The 17689-nt window shown below is 40.4% G+C and overlaps 1 protein-coding gene across 1 annotated transcript; it reads left to right on the top strand.

Moving 5' to 3' along the window:
- The first annotated feature begins 1270 nt into the window (after nt 1-1270).
- Nucleotides 1271-17426, top strand: LOC134033883 (nuclear receptor subfamily 6 group A member 1-A-like). The gene is made up of 9 exons (XM_062478168.1): nt 1271-1343; nt 9128-9358; nt 12444-12499; nt 14271-14437; nt 14903-15133; nt 15365-15619; nt 15773-15894; nt 16070-16222; nt 16369-17426. The coding sequence occupies exons 1-9, from the start codon at nt 1271-1273 to the stop codon at nt 16452-16454; spliced, it is 1374 nt and encodes a 457-aa protein (XP_062334152.1). The 3' UTR covers nt 16455-17426.
- Nucleotides 17427-17689: the final 263 nt, after the last annotated feature.

Genomic DNA, 17689 nt, shown 5'->3' on the forward strand with positions numbered 1-17689 from the left:
GTTTCTTAAACTGGAGAAAATACATCTTCACTGCTTGTTTTTTTTTATACTCCTCTTTCCCTTCATATCATTGTAGACATTTAAAGAAGGAAAGGGAGCAGGACAAAACAAATGGTAGATATCAAGGTGAAAAAATGTGGAAGAGTAGGAAGTGAAGCTCAAAGTGTCTCATTTTGGCAGCCATTTTGCTGTTTTGTTTTTTTGCCACTTTCTTTTATTGAACATCCATGGTATCCACTTTAAAGGTCAAACCTTTCAGTTGTTTGTGTCATTGTCGAGAGACGCCAAAGATCTTAGGGTCACAGCATGTCAAAGGTCAAGTGTGGCCTGTGGGTATGGATGCTGTGTCATTTGTGGCACTAAACAAGCGAGCAAACATTCCACAGTGGGACATGTGATGCATCGACACCCCTGCATGAACCTAGTTGAGCCATAGACAAAATGGCTGCTGTGAAAAATAAAGAACTAAATTGGCAGTATGTGATGCAGACGGACACCCTGATAATTCCTTAGGAAAAGCTATTATGGTGAGACATTTTGAGAATTTGGTTTCCTTGCAAACCTAAATTGATCTGAATTCTGATAATAAAATAAAATAAATATTGAGAGTTGGATCAAATTAAATATTCACAATGACCCACTCGTTGTGTAAAAGCAATGTGCTGTCTAAGAAAGAAACACAAAACAGTTATTTCAAATGTTAACTGGATTTAGTTTCAGTTATAAAAGTTGCACAGAGAAAGCAAGGTTTTTTTGTTAACCAGATGCTGTCTATATCTCTGCTAATCTGCTGTCGTAGTAACATCTGGTGGTAGTAACATCTGGTGGTAGTAACATCCTCATTGTAGTATTGTGTGTGTCTTGACAATTGAGAACTTGTCATCATCTCACCTACTTCGATCATCTAAAATTCACAAATTGTATTATATAAACTCAGCAGTATCTTGGGCCTCATTTTAAAGATGTGTTTCTTTTTGTATGTAAGTGTGTTATAAAACAGACACACACACTCGTGTGTGCAAAAGAAGTAGGGAAGTTAGGCATGGGGGAGGGGAACAGAAGAATTTGGTTGGAGGTGGGGCATTGTTTTAACAGCCGGGGAAAAAAGGCTATCAGTCCCACTCAGATAACCACCATCCATACACCCACTTTCACAACACACACTCCTCCCCATGGTGCTATGGCCTGAGCCATGACCCCAATGGCTTGTGTCCGGAGGTCACATGACAAACTGGCCTGTAAACCGCCTCCTCACTTTTGCGGGCTATCCATGGACAGCGACCAGGAGGTGAAAGAGCCGCAGAGATCCCAGTGGAACTGGACAGAGGACACAGGAAATAAGAGTTAGAGAGGGGATAGATAGAAAGACAGATAGGGAGAAATGCAAAGGTCATGAGGTCTAATCTCTTACAGTGGACTTTGCGTGTACAGTGAAGAGTGAGTGAGTGGACATACACTACCTGTGTGGATGGTTTCCAGATGACCATTGGGAGATAAGGACCAGTATGCAATGGATACATGGGAAGGTAAGGGTTGGGGTCCCAAGTAATAACCCTATCATTCAATTGTGCTGCTGGGACATGCGGTAATCATGTCTGCTGCTTGTGTCCAATGTAATATTATTATTACAATAATAATCCTTAACATTAGGAAGGTTCTGTCAAGAAATTCAGCTTGAAATGTCTGTCCAATTACACATTTCTGTCCAATTACATGAGTGAGTTTGGGTGTGCATGGACATATGTGAATGTGCATACATGTATTAGGGAATGCAAGTTTTGCAAGGACCAGTCTTGTTTCACAGAGATTGTCAATGTCAATTTCCTATTGATGAATTACAGCAGATTTGACAGCATTAGGTGTTTTATGTACACTTAACAGCATCCAGTCAAACAGTTGAGACATTATGTTCTGTGTTTCAGAGAGAGAGAGAGAGAGAGAGAGAGAGAGAGAGAGAGAGAGAGAGAGAGAGAGAGAGAGAGAGAGAGTGGATGGAAGGGGAACATTTTGGGATTTGGTTGTTTTGGTCTGTTGAGCCCATCTGGAAAAGGTTTTTGTAATGGCAATGTAAGCAGTATGTGGTGGCATGAGTGTGTGTGTGCACGTATGGGTGTGTGTGCACGTGTGGATGTGTGTGCACGTGTGGGTGTGTGTGCACGTGTGGGTGTGTGTGCACGTGTGGATGTGTGTGCACGTGTGGGTGTGTGTGCACGTGTGGGTGTGTGTGCACGTGTGGGGTGTGTGCACGTGTGGGGTGTGTGTGCACGTGTGGGTGTGTGTGATGAGGGGTTGCCCTGGCTCCACAGAGCACATTAAAATCGTCTTAAGAATCATTGGAACGTACAGCTGTGCCAACCTCCCTTTACCCTTTCTTCACACTCTCCCCCTTCTCAACTTGTTACACTGTTAAAAGAGGCCTCAGTCTTGCATATATATGTTCGGAATATAAAGGTTAATGAAATGAGATGATCAAATCAATTGTTACTGACTGTGTCTTTTTATTTGCTGACTCACTCACTTATATTCCTCTTTAACTTGATTCACTTCATTTCACTGCCAAAGTGAAACGTGTTGCCTCCCTTTCTACATCAATCCTTGTTTGCATAAGTGTGGTATTTTAAAGTATGGTAGATGTACTGCATGAGTGTGGTATTTTAAAGTATGGTAGATGTACTGCATGAGTGTGGTGTTTTAAAGTATGGTAGATGTACTGCATGAGTGTGGTGTTTTAAAGAATGGTAGATGTACTGCATGAGTGTGGTATTTTAAAGTATGGTAGATGTACTGCATGAGTGTGGTATTTTAAAGTATGGTAGATGTACTGCATGAGTGTGGTGTTTTAAAGTATGGTAGATGTACTGCATGAGTGTGGTATTTTAAAGTATGGTAGATGTACTGCATGAGTGTGGTATTTTAAAGTATGGTAGATGTACTGCATGAGTGTGGTATTTTAAAGTATGGTAGATGTACTGCATGAGTGTGGTATTTTAAAGTATGGTAGATGTACTGCATGAGTGTGGTATTTTAAAGTATGGTAGATGTACTGCATGAGTGTGCGCAATGCTTATGTCTGTCTGCCAAAGCTGAGTGCAGCTCTTAGCTTTCCTAATTTCTTGATATATGGTATATATTTGTCTTCCTCTTTCGCTTCACATAAGCAGAACTAGGCTACTCTTCTAAACAGGCAAAGGCAGGTGCTTGGTGTGCATGTCATATATATTTTGTAAGTCTCTTTGAATGATTGCTGTCCATCAGATTCCCCAGAGAACCATAGATAAGATCCTTCTGGAATGTATTGTGTCAGTTGTAAACAGGGACCACAGGTAAAGCTTTCAGGGAGAGATTGTACACAGATAAATCAATTGAAAGCCTTGGTTAAAAGCTATTTTTGAAACACTCGTTATATCCTGTACACCCTGATTCTTTAGCTGGACTGTGCAGAAATAATATGCCTGAAGGTAAGCATACATTTGCTATTTATTATAATTTACCAATGTCGGGAATGTAGGCAGTATGGGAAAGGAAAGCGCTGTTTATATTATGTTGTATCCCATCAACCCAAATTACATTTGACAACATTTTTAAATGTTGATAGTTCCTTAATAGTATGTTGACAGGCCTGCCCTTAAAATACTTTTCAACTAAATGCAGCTGACCTGTTAATGAGCTGAAACTAACAAGACATTCAAGCTGTCTTAATAAGATGTAAAGGCACTTCTTTCTCGTCCCAGGGGGGATGGAGATCTAACACACTGCGAAAAAGCTTGACATCCTTTGTTTCACAATGAGCCTTGTGGTACAATATAAGTGGATGGATATTTTGTACCCATTGTTTTCATTCTGCTTTTGGTTTACAGTCATTCTGTATGATTCAAATCCTCAAGTACAAATTTCATCTGAGGCGGTAAACCTCAGTTTCATTACCTCTAAAGACAGCACAGTTTCTTTCGCCCACAGGCAGTGAGTAGACAGCTCACGTTACACAGACCTTTCCCTAAATCAGAATCCCCCCCAAAAGATATGTAGTTACTGATGGTTAGAAGGACAGAACTTGAGAGAATTGTGGACTAACAGCTGTTTTTTGTAAAAAGAAAAACCAGCAATCCATTGAGCTCTACATCTCCTCCCCCCTAACCCCGCCACCCCCACCCCTTAAAATGCCCGAGTTGCATTTCCTGATTGCTTTAAAGTTTGGAATGGCACCGGGACTGACCCCATGGAAAACAATGTGGCCTTTAACAGGACTCATGGGGGAGGGGAGGGCCGTAAAACTGACGTGGAGTTCAAGATGAGGTTGAGTGCAAGCATTGTGACTTCTCACACCCTAGTGAAGTGATTTAACACAGCTGTCATGAGGCCTTACGTTGACCCCACCAAGACCAACACTAGTAGCCCTCTCTCTTACTCTCTCTCTCTCTCTCTCTCTCTCTCTCTCTCTCTCTCTCTCTCTCTCTCTCTCTCTCTCTCTCTCTCTCTCTCTCTCTCTCTCTCACACACACACACACACAAACACACACATGCACTCTGGCTGTAGTCTCTCACTTGGTGTATAATGACGTCACAAGGTTGAGCTTCAAACTAAAATGCGCATTTTTCCCCTTTTAGTTTGCAAGAAGCAGGGTCGGACATTATCATGTGATTATAAAGTTGCTTGAATCTATACTATACTATAATTTATCTATACTTTCAGGAATCTGTGTGTGTGTGTGTCTCACCAACATCTTAATCGCTGTGTGCATCACGGGCACTGTGCACTAGTTGAAGTGAACTAGTGAAGTGCCCATTGTTGGTTATTGCAGTGCCCATTTTCGTGAGATCCACGGCTCCAGTGCTTAGTGTTTCTTACAAACTACTTAACTAAACATCTTAGGTCTTAGGTCATGAGAAATACACCTGGCTAACTTTAAACAGTGTCCGGTGTTCTGCCATTTTTTGCTACCTAATCAGATTTTTCTACAGAGAGGGCTCACCTTAACCATGCTGTGCGCAAGTGCAGTACCTGCTGGTAGCAAGTTGACCTCCTAATGGGTAGAAAAAATGACCTGTTCTCAAGATAATCGAGCCAGAGGCACACACACACACACATACCTCATTGGTATTGACACCATTTGTCCCTTCAAAGCAGCACCAGCTCTATTGTGATACCACCAAGTTACACCCTTTTACACTATACAGTCAGTATTTGTTATTTTTTGTCATTGTAGTTGCACTTACTTTACTAGGATGCAAAAAATTCTTTTGTACATATTGATATAGATTAGCAGCTCAGTTTGGATCCTGACCTTTGCAAGTCAGTTCAACACAGCTAGATATGCTCCAAATGTCAATTTCAGCGTGAAAATGTTGCTGGTAAAAAAATGATATTGTCAGATGAACAACTATTGAGAATACATTTAGTACAGTTCTATATTTTATCACTTACTTTACTAGGATGCAAAAAATTCTTTTGTACATATTGATATAGATTAGCAGCTCAGTTTGGATCCTGACCTTTGCAAGTCAGTTCAACACAGCTAGATATGCTCCAAATGTCAATTTCAGCGTGAAAATGTTGCTGGTAAAAAAATGATATTGTCAGATGAACAACTATTGAGAATACATTTAGTACAGTTCTATATTTTGTACAAACTCACTTTAACAGATTTAGCAATGCAATTAGATGCATATTTGTCTAAATGACAAGGAAATACATACATAACTGCCTATAACTGCATCAACATTAATATGGGATTGAAACCGAGGATACAGAAGCAGCACAAGCAGCTATGGTAGTAAAGACTTGGCCAAATGCGGGTGGGGTCACGGTTAACTGACAGAGCTGGCATTCCTTTGTTGGGGGCTTACTCCTATCCAGTCACTTACTTGTTTCTGCAAGTAGAGAAGTCTTGAAACATTTTAGTGGACAGACATGAATCACATATCTGGTAAGAGGAATGTATGCATTGTGTCTACTGTTTTTAGGATCATGCCCTTTGACACACACACACGTGCACACACACACACACCGGCTGTAGGTGTCCCCTGTGTGTTAGGCCCATAGCATTGCAGCTGAGACCATCCGTACAGTATGTGAGCTTGCCCCGTTATGCCTCAACACACACACTCTCTTGCCCTCCAGAGACCTAGGCAGAAACTCTGTCCTATTTAACAGCTCACTGACCTGCAAGTAAGAGGATTGGCAGCCATGTTTCGCCGATATCATAATCATTGCAGGGTTGTGCCATTTTGCTTTGTCTCTGCTCTGAACTCACACACACTGCTCTTATGCCATATGTCACACACACTCACAAAATACACACACACTTTTTTTTCTACTTCCATCTGCTTTGACTCTCGCTTTTTGCCAATGCAGGCTTTTTTATTTTATTTCAGCTGTCTTTTTTAACCCTTTGCGCCACATAGAAATGACAGAACAGTTCTGTACAGCTTCTATAGAGGGATATAAGTGTTTATGTGTTTACTCGTGCAAAGTATGTGCTTTTTTTGTATCTATAACGCCCACGACCCTCGCAGTGAGATGGAGGATGGGAAACATTGATGAATGGATGGTGGAGGTTCTCAGATTGAGCTCATTCTTCTGCTACAGAGATGTGCAGGTTGAGTAAAAAGAGGCAAAAGGCCTGGGCTTTAATTCCTGACTTGATGCTTGGAGGATTTTAATGTTGGAGGTTCGGGGATTATTCTGTTAAAGATTTCACAAGCACTTATAGTTCTTCTTTTCTGAGCTCCTCATCCTCGAAGAACGTGAAGTACTATGATGTGTGTGATACAGGCGCACAAGCCAGCTATACATATATTTCCATACCTAAAACAGAACTGTTCATCCTCCCAAAATAAATGAAATAAAAATTAGAAAGAATCCATTGGCTTGTCAAATGGACAAATAAATACAGACATGGGGTAAAACTAGGCCAAAGTGTGCGGGCTAGCTACAGTAAGCTGTTGTCCTGAAAAGAAAGTTGTTCATTCATTTCATCCAGTTAGTCTTGCTGCAGGATTATAAGTGAACCTATTTTTGGATTGGTGTCATTCTTAAAATCCTTCTCAGCAGATTGTCAAATAAGCTGTAGTGTCACATCCTTCCCCAGTTTTTTTTATTTAAGATAGAAGGTCATAAGAATAGTTTTCAAGAGATTTAAATCCCCTCTTTACATCCTGGGCAGATGACGGTGGAGTCATCTTGACCTGGTTTGAAGACGTATTATATGTATTAGGAAAATGACATGTCCGTGCCAGATCCTCGACCCTTGGGAGGCCAGTACATGGTGAGTGTAGGGATTTGAAGGGAGCTTGACTCACGTAGTGCTCCTACATGTCCCACAGTCATCAGTTGATGAATCTTGATGCTGTCTGCGTGTGTGCGCGCCGGGTATGAGTATGCTTACAGAACAACACACACTCTATCACTTCCACACGGTACACAGAATGATTGAAATACATATGAAAAACCAACTGAGCACCATGCTCATCCTGCTTTCAGGTTTTACAACTTCAGTAAAACTTAGATTTGCTCAAGTACAACTTTCACCTCCTAAATCCTCATTCCACCACACAGGAACCACACCTCGCAAGTGGTTCCCATTAACTCCTCTCACCCACACCCCCACCACACTCCAAAATAGCGACTGTTTTGCATGATAAGTGTAGGTGCCAGTTATTTTTGTGAAAATTAGGAATCGTGACCACTGAAAGTGTTTGCAGAGAAAACCTTGAAATCCAGCCCACCTCACGCTCCAAAAATGGACATCCAATGGGTTGGTGGTCCTAAGCAAAACAAACATACAATTGTTTGCGAAGGCTGAAGACAGGCAAAAGCTCATAGTTAGAATGTTAATGCATTTGTTGACACCTTGCAGTTCCTACAGTAGACAGAGAAATGACCCCTCTGTGCATGCTTTCACAGTTAGAACAGCACTTACTTATCCTAGCCTTACGAAGGAGTAGAGAATGAATAAATACTTGTCAGCAGCCTAACAAATTCAGATAATAATATGTGGAAGCAGCCAAGATCATCTTTAGGATTGTAAAAATAAAATAACAAATAGAAGACAGCATGGCTTTTTAAAATGTTGATCTTCTTCCCTCTTATGTCCTGCTCTTGATGCCGAAAGCAGGGTGAGATTCCACAGGCATCGTGGTATTCAACTGGTTCCTCAGCCCGATTCTGTCAGCACACAGTAGGGACACACGCATCCTATCGGAGGTGACAGCCCCCCACCGCTCCCAGCCATGCAACTCCACTTGGCACAAAATGGTGAATGTAAGATAGAGACACCTGGGAGAGTGGAGGCACAGCAGACCCGTGCAGCTGAAACAGTGATGCAATGTCATGGTCGTGAAACACACCAAAACACTCATTTGCAGTGCACAAGTTACATAGTTATGAACACAATATATCACTGTCTATTTATACAAATGATTTGGTAACCACATTTAATGAAATATGCACCCAGGTTCAGATTTGTATTTGGTCTCAGAGGGCACAACTGCTTATAAGCGGATTAAAGAAAGATCTCCAGAACAGAACAGCAGCTTTTCTACAGTAGATTGGCCGTTTGAGACTACAGTTTGAATCCTGTTATTGAGTGCATGTTGTTGGAAGTGCTGTTCTAACTGTGAAAGCTGTGTGTGTTTGATAAACACAACCGTGTGGTCCACCACTTGAATGCAAACACACAGTTAGCTCATACAGTTCATCTTGGTGTAATGGTCTGACAGTTGTGTGTCTCCCTTTAGGAAAGACTAGCACAGTTCATAAATGACTTCAATTTATGGAGAGAAAATACAAATTATGTGGAAGAAAATAGTGTATAACTAATATGGGTTATCATAGTAACCTTATATAATGAAAGTAAAACATGTAGAGACTTCAGACCTTGCTCATCCACTGACAACATGTGTTAATACTGTTACAATTTGTAACATGAAATATTGAAATGGCATCAATGTGTTTTCCATAGTTTTTGTTCTCTGTATGTTTCTCGAACACAATTATATCAGATTCATTAGTAAACAGTTGATTGATCAAAATGCATTTAATTTAATTTGACTTTGACCCTGAAATGTAACATATTTCTCTTCCTTCCTTCCTTCCTCCCTTCCTTCCTTCCTTCCTTCCTTCCTTCAGGTGGCCAGGCTGACTCGCGCTCCTGCCTCATCTGTGGTGACCGCGCCACAGGCCTGCACTACGGCATCATCTCCTGCGAGGGCTGCAAGGGCTTCTTCAAGCGCAGCATCTGCAACAAGCGCGTCTACCGCTGCAGCCGAGACAAGAACTGCGAGATGTCACGCAAGCAGCGCAACCGCTGCCAGTACTGCCGCCTTCTCAAGTGTCTTCAGATGGGCATGAACCGCAAAGGTACATATACGTGCAAACGGTATCAAATGTGCACCCAAATTGTTTTAATATAGTAGGCTAAGCAAGAATGGGCCAAACAAGGGTGCCATCAGTTTTTGTGAAGCTGTGTGATCATTAACTTCGAACAATCCTGCACAACCTGCTTTGTATTTAGTATTTACATTTATCTGTTTACAGAACGGCAATTGTAGGCGATCAAAAAGCAATCGTTTGAAGGGCAATTAGCTACTTACTCTAATCTGAGGAAAGAATTGTCTATTTCAAGGGCACACGTAAGGGAGATTGAGGCTAGTTGTAACTTAAAATTGTCAGTTAAATGTGTAGATTTCTCTGCATTAGAATACCTCATCTTAAACATTCGTATATGTTGAAGAATAGACTAAGTTTATTCTATTCAGTCCTTTCAGGTCTTCCCCACTGTGCATCTCCTTCAGCTCTTAATGCACCACAACATCGACGTTTGACATTCATTTGCAACTAGTTCCCAGATAGTTATCAGTACTAGTTATCAAACTGGCTTCAAAATTTAGTAGCTCTCTTTGAAAAAATCACATTTCCAACTGCAGCATTGACTGCCCATGTGAACATTCTCCTAATCATTGCCTACAGGAGAAAGAGAGAGGCTTTGTGTATGTAGGATGGGATCTGCCGAAAAACACAGTGAGATTCAAATGAAGAGATTGACAAGAGGGTACAGATTTAGAGGGAGATGGAGACAGACAGGTGAAGAGATGTGAGGATGGAGTGAAAGACAGAGGACTGAATTTGAGGGGACCTCATCTGGAGATGCACATGGAAACACTAGTGGGAAAAAGTACCATTAGGCCAGCAGGGATGACGGTGATAATAATGATAATGACAATAACAAAGGCTGGCAGGCTGTTACCTGGAAGACTATAGTCCTATGTACCTGGGAGAGCCTGTTAACATCAATTTCAGTTCCATTCTATCAAGGTGATTGATCTGTACAAACAATCGCTTGTTTGTACAGATCTAACTCAAGTTGACATTCATGTCGTGGTGACCTATTGAAAGTGACACCGCATGTCAAGCCCACTGGTCCTCCATGTTCTCATCATTGGTATGTCCTCCATCTGCCCTATTTCTTTTTATTGCTCAAATGATAACAGTTGTGATTTCAACTAAAGAGCGCAGTGGCAACGTTTTTCACGTCTTTTCAGTTGCATGGTCGCGTAAGACTTCCTTTCCGACTTCATGCAATAGACACTGTAACATTAGCATCAGTTACTGTGATTATTGTGCTAAACTGCAAGAAGATTGTGACTGTCGCAGAGATGACATTTTTACACACGGGGGTTATTAACAATTTTAACTTCAAGACGCCATGAACGAACTTATCCTTATCGAGATCCTTGAAGACAATGTAGAACTGGTTCTTCATCTCCTTTGTTATTCTTTATTTACCAGTCTGTCTTTGATCCCAGCTTAAGATAAGAAGATAACAAGAGTCATTTGCAGAGCCCAAGAAAAAGGAAGCTAAATGTTTTCTTTGATTTCTGATATGCAAATATATTGCTATGCATCCTGCATGCTTGAGAGGGGAGGAGGCCCAAACACGCTGGTTCATCCAGCCCTTGAGGCAGAAACTGGAATTAGACCAAAACTTCAGGGCTTTATCAGATCTTAATGGCATTACAAGCATGACGAACACCAGAAAGTATTCAGTTTCAACACCTTTAACAGTTTGTGCAGATAATCCACTTTAGTTGTGTACTCTGTGAGGTTTTTAATGGCTATGATGCACACAGTATTTCTGTTTTCTTGAAAATAAGATGGGTCTGTTTATGAAATGGGGGTGACTCCAAGGGAATTTAATAAAGAACGCACTCTAATCCAAGACTAGCAGTCCTCATTAGAAGTATAGCTTGTGACTGCATTTGAACCAACATGGTTAACCTTTTCAAAAACGTCAAACAATTGTTCCATTCCACAAGTATGTGTAAATTCCTACCATATCTCTAAGACCCTAGTATGTCATGGTCTGAGCTGATGAAAGTTCCTGCAGTGACCCCTAAAGGCAGACATGACAAGTAACAGCTCCAAACTCCTTGTCTGATGGGCTGCCCTGTCCTAAAGACATCTAAAATATATTGAACATTTTCGTTTTCAAACAAGGCCTGTCATAAAAGAACAAACCCATCTGTTACAATCCCATTTATTTCAGTTGGTATGAGTTTATGTAAATATGATGTTAGGATCTGAATCCTGCTTCTACACTAGTTAGATGAAGGCCAGTTTCAAATTGCAGAGATTATCAATGTGAAGCTTTGTAGTGCTACCTTACTAATATGTTTTACATTTTATTTTGGATAAGAAAAAACATAAGGCAATCATTTTATATTTAAAAAAGAAAGAATACAGTACGTGCTTTATAAATTAGTTTCTTTTTCTTGTGAATCTCCTGCCAAGAGAGGGCGCCATGTCCCTTTGACAGGTTGTGCAATCCAAAACTATACAGTCATTTAAAGGTACCTTGTAAAAACAAATGTCCTCTCTTGCTTCTGTTTAAGAACTGACACAAATTCCTACCTCACAAGTAAAATTCTAAGTCTTTAATGAAACTCTGATAGGAATACTGTTATAAGGAAATAAAAAAACTAAAATTATGGGGGGGGGCACAGTGGTTCAAACTTTCAGCATATTTGCTGGTGAAGAATATTTACATGGTTTATTAATCTAAAAATAAATACTTTTACTGTAAAAATAAGTAAGTAACTGTCATTGGTTCCACCAAGGAGAGCTCCACATACCACTAGCGTTACAGTCGGAGAACCACTGGCCTGTGCAAATACTTTTAAGTTTGCTAGTCAAAGGCTTTTACCTTGATAGTTCATCATTTTTATAAGTATTTGGGGTGCGGGGGTGTATCAATGGATACATCTATTGCATGGCCTAGAGAGAGGGAAAATCTTGTGTGTTTACAACTTATTGCTATGGGGAGGTTGCCAACCAGCCTATAGTCCACTTTATAATGGAATGGAAATGAATACTAATCTACATGAAATGTGTCCTTGCATTCTACTTTATTTGTATAGCTTTTGTAACATTAATTACCTCCATACAGCAATCAGGGAGGATGGGATGCCAGGAGGGAGAAATAAAACCATTGGGCCTGTTCAGGTATGTTTAGCATCCACGTACTTTGAATGAATACAAATATATATTCCAGGTACAATACTTTTATCTTAATGCTTTACCATGCTTTGTCCTACTGGACACACCGTCTATGCAAGTATGTCCAGCTGACAACACTAGATCAATAGTTTAAGGGCAGGAAGGAGTGCTGTCAACCTTGCTGTCTTTGAAGGCTGCATACAGGTTGAGCTCTATTGGCTCAAAGGTCACTGCTACATATACTTATGTATTTATTTATTTATTGCAACCAACCCTTAAGAGCTCTCAACATTCCGTTTTTTAAATTCAGGTACACAATGAAAAATGTTTTTTTTGTACAGATTTTTGTCAGTGCTTAAAAAACCTTCCCTGAGAGGAGACCTTCCCTGTCAGTGCCGAAAAATAGTTTTTGCTTTAGAAAGTCGATATTTATGTTACATGCTTGTCAGGTGTTCTGTTGGAGTGTTTGCCTCAAAATATAGCCTCAAATACCTTGTATCTATTGAGATTACTTTCAACAGACACTTGAAACAAGTTCCCAAATTATACTACCTACTTATTGACATTGATTGTACATTTATATCGACTGATAATCCATTTAGTCAAATCTTCTCCCGTTTTTCATACCTTTTTTTCATAAAGAAATTGCTGTGACATTCAATAATACTTGAAATACCTCACAGTTTCTATTGACGTGTATCTGGCAAAAGGTTTTAGATAACATTCTTTGCATATTAAATGATGACACAAGAGCATTCTGATTTTGGGAGCTCCTGCCTCTATGTCCTTGCACTAGAGATTGAAATGGGCCCTTTCAAAACACAGCTCACTGACCCATGCTTGTATCTCATAATAGATGTGAGGTTAACTCATTAAGCAAAATTACCATTTTGCTCAGGTAGAAATGAAAACACCTCCACAAAGTTGTCGGCTGTCTTTCAAGCGACTAAGGTTAGGACGCCTTCACAGAGAGTCATTCATTACAATTAATTTGAAAGGGGTATATTCTGTATGTGTCATCAATAAATCATAACATGTTAATGCATGTTATTTCTATGGAACAATATATGTATTAATATATTGTCTACACATACTAAATAGGAAATCATAAACAGAGGTCTACCGATTTAAATATTTTATAATGGTGAACATAAAATATTTGCAGTTAGTAGTGGATGTGAGAATATTAGTAAATGCTACTTTTAAAAAGATTCTAAATTCTCAGACTAAAGGACATGTTTTGAGATGGAGACGGAGACAGTTTTTCAAAGTGCTGTGTAGTTGGGCCAAAATATGTCATTATCTCAAAACTTGACCATCTCCATAAATATTTAAATGAGTAGGTCATAGATTGTGATTTTCAGCATTGACTCTCCCTAAACAATCCATCAAAACAAAGTATTTATGCAATATGAAATATTGAAACAATGTCAATTAATCATATACATTTATTTGAAAACCACATTCATTGTTATGTTATCTTACAATTGGATACTAAGCTTTGTTGAGCTGTTAGTCAGTGTTCCGGAGTGAATACAATTGTTCAACACTATATCTAATCAAATCAATGTGAACTGTTGAGCTGCTGGTGACTCATCCTCCATAGTCACAGATTTTTAGTTGAATAGGATTTGTTAATGAATACATGGTAAAGTCAAGGACGCTGTGAATATAAGTAATTTGTTCCAAATCAGTGTAGTTAACATTGGTAAGGTGTGTCAATTGCCAAAGGAATATGGATAGTGACCTCACTTTCCAGCTTGTTTGTTTCCTACAGATTTCACACCAAGAAATTGAACGCATTATGACAGGCCAAGAATTTAAGGAACACAACCATATTCCAGAACACTCTTGGGGAGACAACATGGACAGCGAGCAGAGTTCCCCAGACAACGGTGTCTCTGAGGTCAACCATCCTTCCCCAGTGTCCACTCTGTCATCCAGGTGAGCTCCAGACACTTTGCCATGACTGCACAGCACATGGAATGTACTAGAGATAAGATATTGTCTTCAGTATATTACAACAGAAAATAGTATAGTTGGATTTAACCTTTCCTGTTTAGAGATAATGTATTGTAACTCTCCTCAACATTCTAAATGATCTTGTTCTGGATAGAAATGCACTTACATGCAAGAATTTGAAGAATTGTGTTTCTTTTCACTTCTGCTTTTTCGCTGGGTTTGTTGCCGTAAAAACGACAGCCATTTGAAAAGCTGCTGTGCCACAAATTCTGTCCTTAACACTTAGGGTCAACTCTCCCTCTATGACTTTCCCTCTGGGTCACCAGCTCACTCACCCAACAGATGAATGATTGCTCAATTCTCGCTAGTATGTATGAGGACCTGATGTTGTGTCTTTTCTGAAGACACCTTAAGGTAATTTCAATGTATTCATTTATTTCTTTGCAGTCGATCAATGGACATCAGCAGCTACAATGCTACCTACCAGGAACAGTATGTTGGCACCCTTGTGCCCTTGCACTACCAGTCTCTGCCGCACCTTTTTGGGTACATGGAACAGTATGGCCCTTTTCCCAGTCCTGCTCGCAGCCTGTATCCCAAATCCCAGACCCTGGTGTCACAGCTGATGGCTGCTGAAGACCTAGCGCCCCTGGGCACCCCCATGCTGATAAACGCTGGGTGAGTCTCCATGACACACAGCTCCTGTTGCTGGAAGGTTGTTTTAAAGTTGTGTTCAGCACCATTGCTGTATTTTGGTGGTGTTTGATTGTTTGATTGAGCATTTTCCTTGGAAAGCCCTAAAGACCGGTAACCATTAACCTTTTTAGTTTGCTAGCTGGAAAACACTCTCACTTCTGAGAACCAGCTCACCTTTGTCTTCTCCACTTCCTCTCACGACATCTCACCCAGGTACGGGGTGACCCAGGTGGAGCTTTTTGCCCTGCTGTGCCGTCTGGCAGATGAGCTGCTGTTCCGTCAGATCTCTTGGATCAAGCAGCTCCCCTTCTTCTGTGAGCTGTCCATCGAGGACTGCACCCGCCTGCTCAGTGCCACCTGGCAGGAGCTCATCTTGCTCTCCAGCTTCACCATATACAGCGCACAGATCTTTGGAGACCTGGCAGCCGTCACCGCTAAATACTCACCCTTGGATGACCAATTGAAAGAGTACGAGTTTAACCAGAGTTTGGGGGTTTGAGGCAATCGTGGTTTTAGACACTGGGGCTAGTATAATTCTAGTGCCGATCAAATAGCTCATGGCTCAAGGAAGTCACTAACATAATGAATTCATAATTACTCTGTTTCTGTCTATCCTGCCAGGTTTAGCGAAGATGGAATGGATGTAATGGAGAGATTGATTTACCTGTTCCACAAGTTCCATCAGCTGAATGTTAGCAACGAGGAATATGCCTGCATGAAAGCCATCAACTTCCTCAACCAAGGTATGTTTGACTCTCAATATCACTCATACACTGCATCCATCCTAGATTGAGAAAACACTTTAACAGCATACTGTATTGTTATTTTGCAGTGTTTAACTTGACAGCCATCTCTCTTCAATGGAATAGAAGTTTAGCATTTTTTTAATAATGTCTCTGTTGAATATTATTTTATCAGATATCCGGGGGCTCATTAACGTTTCCCAGCTTGAACAGCTTAACAAGCGCTACTGGTATGTGTGCCAAGACTTAATGGAGTGCAAGTACCCACAACAACCTAAACGCTTCACTGAGATCATGATGTGCCTCCCAGAGATACGTTGCATCGCAGGTCAGTATGCCTCAAGAGATACTGTTGGGTTGTGTGGAAAATATTGGGATGAATATCTGTTCGTTCATAAAATAGGAGTTGCAAAGAGTGGCGCTGGATTCTTAATTCAGTGCTCTTGTTGTTTCCTCCATGCTCCGTCCATCCAGGGAAACTGGTGTATTTCCCACTGGAACAACTCCCCCTACTGTTTAAGGCAGTGCTGCACTCCTGCAGATCAAGCCTCAAGCTCTGAGAAGGGACCCTACCTTGCACAACAGGCCTGTCACTGTCTGCTGAAAACCCAACTGGTCACCTGAAGGCAAGCCGCAAAGGACAGGAACTTCCTCTCCCCAATCCTATTTGCCCCTTTATGAATGTAATGTGCAACGTGAATGTTTTTCCTAAATGTATTTATGACATGACAGATCTGAATGTATTTTCATCTATGCAAGGAACATGCCACACGCCTGCAAATAGGCTACACAAAATTAACCAATAATTGTTTCGAAGCGTAAGTGTAATTTACAAGTGTGTTGATCCTTAGCAATGTAGCTATCTTCCCATTTCATTTGTAGAAAAAATATATTTGGGGTTCCCACTTAAATAATTAATTTGAGAAAGTTGATCAAGTGTATGTTCTGTATTGGTGAAGACAACATCACTATTCATTTGTATTATTAACACAGCATCTGCCACATTTTGTATTATAAAATACATGTAACATGGTTTGCTATACTGTTCAAGGCCAGATGATGTCCAGAATGGACATGTCTTCTTAAACACATCTTCCAACATCACATGAGTTTATTTCTTCGATTTCTACTTTTGCCCTCTATTAGAGGCATTAATATCAACATGCGCGTGAATCTGCATGTCTGTATTTTCTGTCTTATTATGCAAGTGAAGGGAAGAGATTATGTTATATTTTAGGTGTATTATCTACAGAGTTTGGCATTTACTTGCATTTCTTGCATTTCAATCAATCAACTGACTGGGTAATTGGTCCAGGCTGTTGTACTGTAGTTGATCTCTATTGCAGACGTATCTGTAGATGCCGAGGAGATCAGAAGGGAATGATGCATACTGTCTCAGCCTAGGTGTGGGTAGGAGTGGATATATAATAAAGAATAAATGCAAAAATGACATGTAGTATGCTGTGTACACTGCTCTTTGATAAAACACAGCTATTGTTAATTCTTTATGTGCCAACAAAAAGGTTAGAGCCAACATTACTTTGGGTCGCACAAATTGGTGTTCTTAACAGGGTAAATGAGAGTTTGTTGTACTCAGGAGTTACTCGGGAATCATGTTTAGGAGTCCCTTTCAGTAGCCGTCTTGCTTTTGGGAATCTCTTTTTCTATCTATTAAAGGAAAGTGTGGTATTCTGTGTGTGTGTTTAAACAGTATTACAAGTCAATTCTTTAAATGTTCTGTCAAAAATGATGACACTTGAGGTCTCAATGTCTTTGCAACTGGTTGGACTCCTTG

This window comes from Osmerus eperlanus, chromosome 14 (assembly GCF_963692335.1).
Source record: "Osmerus eperlanus chromosome 14, fOsmEpe2.1, whole genome shotgun sequence".
Taxonomy (NCBI): domain Eukaryota; kingdom Metazoa; phylum Chordata; class Actinopteri; order Osmeriformes; family Osmeridae; genus Osmerus; species Osmerus eperlanus.

Coding starts and splice junctions, on each gene's coding strand:
- LOC134033883 (XM_062478168.1), top strand. CDS start 1,271: ATGGACAGCGACCAGGAGGTGAAAGAGCCGCAGAGATCCCAGTGGAAC. Junction 15,134..15,364: donor CCCATGCTGATAAACGCTGG/GTGAGTCTCCAT, acceptor CATCTCACCCAG/GTACGGGGTGACCCAGGTGG. Junction 15,895..16,069: donor CATCAACTTCCTCAACCAAG/GTATGTTTGACT, acceptor TTATTTTATCAG/ATATCCGGGGGCTCATTAAC.